This window comes from Trichechus manatus, unplaced genomic scaffold (genome assembly GCF_000243295.1).
Source record: "Trichechus manatus latirostris isolate Lorelei unplaced genomic scaffold, TriManLat1.0 scaffold00156, whole genome shotgun sequence".
Lineage (NCBI taxonomy): Eukaryota > Metazoa > Chordata > Mammalia > Sirenia > Trichechidae > Trichechus > Trichechus manatus.
In genome coordinates, this window is record NW_004444092.1 from 6,546,184 (window position 1) to 6,552,491 (window position 6,308).

The 6,308-nt window shown below is 36.7% G+C and overlaps 1 protein-coding gene across 1 annotated transcript; it reads right to left on the reverse strand.

Annotated features, from left to right (window-relative positions):
- Window positions 1-1,019: 1,019 nt before the first annotated feature.
- On the reverse strand, window positions 1,020-5,875 carry GNGT1 (G protein subunit gamma transducin 1). The gene is made up of 2 exons (XM_004386149.2): window positions 5,780-5,875; window positions 1,020-1,272 (listed from the first exon to the last, which is right to left on the reverse strand). Exons 1-2 carry the CDS (start codon window positions 5,873-5,875, stop codon window positions 1,144-1,146), a joined length of 225 nt encoding a protein of 74 aa, XP_004386206.1. The 3' UTR covers window positions 1,020-1,143.
- Window positions 5,876-6,308: the final 433 nt, after the last annotated feature.

Genomic DNA, 6,308 nt, shown 5'->3' on the forward strand with positions numbered 1-6,308 from the left:
TCCACTTTTGCGTAATTAAACGTGTCATTTGTTACGGAAGCCAAGGCAAGTTATCTTCCTTAGTCATCAGCACAAACGTAGTGAAATTTGGCTTACGCAAACTCAATATAATGTCAAGAGGAAACAGATTAGTTTGAAAGATGATGCACATGATAGCTATTTGTCTATACTCTTGCACTCACACTGCTACAGAAAAATGACTATGCTGATTCAGGTCTTCATGGGGATGGATAGAAAAGCATGGATCTTAAAAGGTTCTGGAATTTTTGTCCCGGAAATAATAGTAGTTAACATTTATTGGGCTCTTATTACACAGCAGCCAACGTGCTAAATGCTATATTTATGCTAGCCTCATATTTAATCCCTATAAAAAATGAAGGGATACCACCATTATTATCCTCATCCTACAGTAGAAGAAACTGAGAAAGATTAAGTAACTTGTCTGAAGTCAGCCAGCCAGTAAATGGCGAAGCCAGAACTCTCTGGCTCCTAAATCTGTGTTCATAACCTTTGCTCTGGTGCTGGTTAAATTCACTGTGTTCTGTGACCACAGACTAAACCCTTAATCCAGTTGGCCTCCTGGAAAAAAGCCAAGTCATTGGTCACAAGTAGAATTGAGTAAGAATGCAGGAAGAGATAATGTTAAAACCATTACCAGTGACTGGGAAGTGAAAGGGAAACCAAAACAGAGAATAAAATATCAACAAAAATCTTCACATGATCTGCCAAAATAGGTCATCTGTTTATCAAAACAATAGACTAATTCTGTAAGCAAGAGAACGTTTGGGAAAAATACAAGTCTAACCATGAAATTTCTGGGTGGAATATTATCAGCGTTGAAAGGGTAGTGAAGAAAGATAAAACATTAACTACACGTTGGCAACTCAGGATAAAACAGACTCATTAGTAAAGCATAGTAAGTATTCTTAAAAAAGGGGGGGGGGTCAATCAATATTTAATTGTCAATTACGTTAAACTGTGTGCTAAATACTTGAAGAAAAACAAAAAGGTATGCATGATACATCCCAATTTTTATTCAAAGTTTACATTTATAAATTTAAGAATTCATGTACATGCTTAAAAGTATTATATATGAGAACAAATTAGTATTCTCATTAAAAGTCAAGATAATCCAAGAAGTTTTCATGAAATTACACAGCCCCCTTTGAGCTCCTTGAAGGGATTTTTGTCCTCTGGAATGCCCTGTACTAAGGGATCTTCACCAGATCTTTTTTCAACGTAATCTCTTACTTCTTCACAACATTTGGACACCTTAAAGGAAAGGAGAAAGAGCTGAATCTTTTGGTTTAAAATAATACTGCAGAATCCAAGAATGTATTTATTATAACACATTTCCTTGTTGTATCTTTTTAATGCTGTGCTCTCTGCTTTCTGCCAAGGCGTATGTACTTTCCAGGCAAGAAGCAAAAAAGCTACTCCCTCCTCCGTCCTCCTGGATGTCTCCAGACAAAAGAGAAACAGTAGCCACACTCCAGGTAAGGGTTCCTAGCCGACACTACCACTAGTTACTTTAAAGGAGACAAGATCCAGAGATCAGAATTCAGCTGACAAGACACTTGAAGAATGTCAAGAGTGTACACCTTGATTAAATGTTTTTCCTTATTCCAAAAAATGTAACTTGTGAAGGTGAGAGGGAATGGACATATATTAAATTCTTACTATGAGCCAAGCCCATTCATTATCTCATTTAATTCTCTGAGATAATGACTTTTGGCAAGGTCACACAGCTGGTACATAGTGAAGCTCAGATTCAAATTCGGAAGCCGTGGCTCTTTCCAGTTGTACATCACCCTTCCCCCACTAGGGATGCTGAATTGTCTTTACTTTTACAGGGTAGGATAGGAGCTGTGCTAAGAGGGGGACTTTGTCTATCTTTTTCCATAATTGTATTTATTTAACTTTTTGTTTATAACCGTATTATGTCCAATTTATTTCCATATTCCTTCCTCATCCCCTCAAAAAAATGTCATTTTTTTTTGCACCTTACACTAAGAAAGTAGCCAATCTACATAAAATTAAAATAGACATTATTTGTTTTTTATGTAGAAATTTATTGAAAGTTGTAAAGAAGAAAATTAGATCAATATAGATCACAAATTTGAACAACTTTTGTCTAAAGAAACTAAATTTCTCAATGGTAGTATCAGATTTGTTTTGAAAACCTAGTATTTTATTATTAAAATGTATACCAAAACCAAAACTAAACTCATTGCTGTCAAGTCATTTCCAACTCATAGCAACTCTATCGGGCAGAGTGGAGCTGCCCCATAGGGTTTCCAAGGAGCGGTGGGTGGATTTGAACTGCCAGACCTTTTGGTTAGCAGACAAACACTTAACCACTGCGGTACCAGGGCTCCATTAAAATGCATATGCGTGATTATTTAATTTCTTTATTTTACATTGCCTATACATAATCAGACACACACAAAAATACTGCAAACAAAATGGGAACTACTATGAATCTTTTATTCATTTATTCATTCACTCAAGAAATACTCTTTGAACATCTACTACAGGTATGTTATGCTGCATGGGGAATACAAAAGTAGTACTAGCAGTAAATGCTTTTATTGTGCATGTATTTTATACCTTCTCGCTAATCCTCACAACCATTTTCAAATGCATTATTGTTAGACTAATTTTGTAGGTGAGGAAACTGAGATGAGAGAATTTACATAATTTGTCAAAGGTTAGCTGAGGGTTAACTACAGCAAATATCTTCTAAAATCTATTTTCTGTCTCTAGATTATATGTGCAAGCTTTATTTTTCAGGCTTATTACCACCCCTGGATTCTAAGAAGTGTACATACGTAATTTTATTTTAAATTTCTATGCAATGATTGACCATTGACAATGCACTTAGTACAAGGTCAGCTCCGAGGGGTCAGGGGCCTTTGGCTGACTTATCCCAGGCATCTGGATCAGAGCCTGCATTTAGGTGATTCTTAATAAATAAATATTTGAACTGGACCATTCATTTTGTTTATGGACTTCTCTTCACTCATCAAGGAGCCCTGGTGGTACAATGGTGAAAGCATTCAGTTGCTAACCAAAAGGTCGGTAGTTTGAACCTACCAGCCGCTCAAGGAGAGAAAGATGTGGCACTCTACTTCCACAAAGACTTACATACAGCCTTGGAAACCCTATGGGGCAGTTCTACTTTGACCTATAGAGTCACTGTGAGTTGGAATTGACTGGACGGCAGCAGGTTTGGTTTTTGGTTCTTCACTCATCTACACCATTAGAGAAATGCTTTGTAAAAAATCAGACTTTAGATTTTAATGGATTCAGAGCCTGTTAATGTACCACTTAATACTCCTTTAGAGAGAGGTAATGTTACACACACACACAAAAACAATTTTTTTTTTTCAATTTACTTTGTTTTCACTTTAATATATCTTTTATGACATTAACACAGAGCCACTTCAATTTGGCAGTCCACTAACTGGCCATTCCATAACTTATTTAACCTGTTTACTGTTTTTAATTTTTTTTACATCTTCATGCTCTTTTTTGTAAGCTAATTCCAAGCCATGTTAGACCTGCAAGATTTTAGATTACTTTTCAACTCTGCAAATTTATTATCTACTTATCAGAACAAATAATTTCCAACTAGGCTAAGAAAGGAGCCCTAGTGGCTCAATGAATGGTTAAGAACTTGGCTGCTACCCATAAAGGTCGGCAGTTCAAATCCAGCAGCCACTCCTTGGAAACCCTACGGGGCAGTTCTACTCTGTCCTATAGGGTCACTATGAGTTGGAATCGACTTGAGGGCAACAGGTTTGGTTTTTTGGTAGGCCAAGGAAATATTGGTCAGGTGACTCCTCCTTATTACGAAACTTTCAGGTTTACAGACACTTTTGAAATGTGCAGTAATTTAGATTCACATCTTTCCTCCCCAGCTGTCCCAGATGACAGTTCTTTTGGCCTTACCTGTATGCCAGGAACAGAGGCTAAATTGCTATCCTAAATTCAGGAATCAGTGAGAGGTTGGTTTTTACAGTGTCTGGCTAGGATCTGAGGTATCTAGGAGTAATAAATTACCTAAAATAGTATGTAAGTATATGTTTATAAAATTATTTTGGTCGGGCACTGAAATGTGAGGTCACCTGCTGAAAGTCACACACTAGAGAACACACCGGGGTGGGGGGCGGTGCTGTGTGCTTCCACTCTTATCACTCTGCTTCCATTTAATGGTGGCATGAAGTCATTTGGATGGTCTGACTTTTTTATCCCCAGATTCAATCATTATTCACATTTTCATGTTACAGTTGGGAGCAGTGGCACGCTCCTTAGATTTCTAAGACATCTATCTCAGTATCAAACAATGTCTATTTGGCTTTGGAATGAACTGTAACTATTTCTTATGTGTAGCTTTGGGACCGTCTCATATATTTATCTCACTCTGAGCCCTTAGTCAGAGCTCAATACATATTGATTATGTAACTCAGTTTCCTTAATTATAGTTTTTGCAGTCCAATATTAAAATTAGTTTGATTTCCAAGAGCAAGGAGGCGGTTGAGTAATGGAGAAAAGGAACCCAACAGCCTGACAGATGGTGATGTGATGTTTGCCCAAAGTAAACATTCCAAGGTAGACCTACCACAAGTGAATAATAAACTTGAAGACAACCACACTGCCTGAAAAACAACAATCCTGAGTGCATAAATAATAAAACAACTTTTTGATATTTCAAGAAAAGAAGATAAAAAACAACTCTCCTTTCCTTTAAAAGTTTTTTATTCCCCCCACATTATAAAGTTAAGGACTTTCTTTTGGTGTGTGTGTGTGCTAGGCTTTTGTGCTGCTTATAGATTTAATTTTATCTTTACAGCAAAACATGTTTTTGCCTCAGTCTGAATAGAAAGGTAGAAGGGAAGTTTGAGACAATTATAAACATAAAGAAAGCCAAAAATCCCAGTTATGATTGGGAATAAGTGTTTTGAACAAAGTACAGAGATGATACAAACTCCTTTTTTCATTTTGGCCTGATAGAGTGCGATTTTTTTTTAAGTTAAGAAATATGCCTTTATCACTTATGGAGGAGTTTTTGTTCTACTAACTTTCCTAAAATGAAGAGGCCTAAAGTACATATCTACATTTTCCAAGCTCCAGTCACTATTTGTCTGGTGGGAGTTTTCATTTCTTTGCTGCCTCTGCTCCTTCTAAATGGCAGAGAACCGTTGGTAACCCTTTCTAAGATTGTCAGATGTTTTTAGGAGGAACCAGGGAGTGCTGTGTTTATGTGCAAAGGAAGAATAGAATGGACTCATTCATTACTGGCCATGACAATGCCGGGGAGGATGAGGTCGCAGCTACAAGTATTTGAACAACATCAAAGTATTGCATTAAGTAATGAGACGCTTATAAATATAGAAAAGTGAAAACAAAATGCCTCAATGCATTGCTTTATTTTATTGCTTAGCTAAAATATGATTTTTGCCTCATAGTGTTTTTTCATTCTTTCTTTCTTCTATTTTTTTAACACCTCTTTAAAAATGTAAAACCATTCTTAGCTAAGTAGTCAAGCAAAAACAAGTCAAAGGCTGGATTTGGCCTGAGGGTAATGGTTTGCTGACCACTTGATTTAGAGTCTAAATTGAGATCATTCTGATTCTTAATTTCCTTAATCCAAATGATTTTTTGCCTGAATAATTTATTTTTCCTACTTTGAACCTCTCAAGTGACTGTTATCTAACCTGGGACTCCCATAGTCTCTCTAATTTAAAATAAAATTCAAATGAAAGCAGCCACTTACCAGCATTCTTTCCAGTGTCACTTCTTTCTTGAGCTGATCAACTTCCATCTGCAATTTGTCCTTTTCTGTGAGGTCTTCGATATTGATCACTGGCATCTTTCACCTGCTAAAAAGGTGCAAGGTTAACTCATACACCTCAATTGCTGGACTTACTTTGAGTCGATATTAGCCAACCCTTCCTTCAGCTCTTGACTTACTAAGTAAACTGTTTCTTTGTTTGTTTTTAAATTCCTATGATATAATCGGTTTCTCATGAACACTCTCTGAACAATCCTAGCACTGCACACTAGCCTTGGGATTTTAAAGTGTCTTTTTAATCTTCAATAATATGATTAAACCAAGCATTTGATCCTAAACACCTGCCAGTAGGTTTGTGGGGAGGGGTCAGCTTAGTCAGCATACAATCTTAAATACCTAAAGCTCCCCTTTGGCCTGGTCTTTAGCACAGTGTAAAAATTTGGGTCTCTAACCTTCATCTCCAACCCCAAAGCCCTCCACCATATGATTTATGCCACTTAGATTATTTTGA

What these genes read in the sequence shown, in the direction of transcription:
- GNGT1 (XM_004386149.2), bottom strand. Translation starts at nt 5,875, where the DNA reads ATGCCAGTGATCAATATCGAAGACCTCACAGAAAAGGACAAATTGCAG. An exon ending in TGACACTGGAAAGAATGCTG is followed by an intron (nt 1,273 to 5,779) that starts GTAAGTGGCTGC and finishes CTTTCCTTTAAG; the next exon opens with GTGTCCAAATGTTGTGAAGA.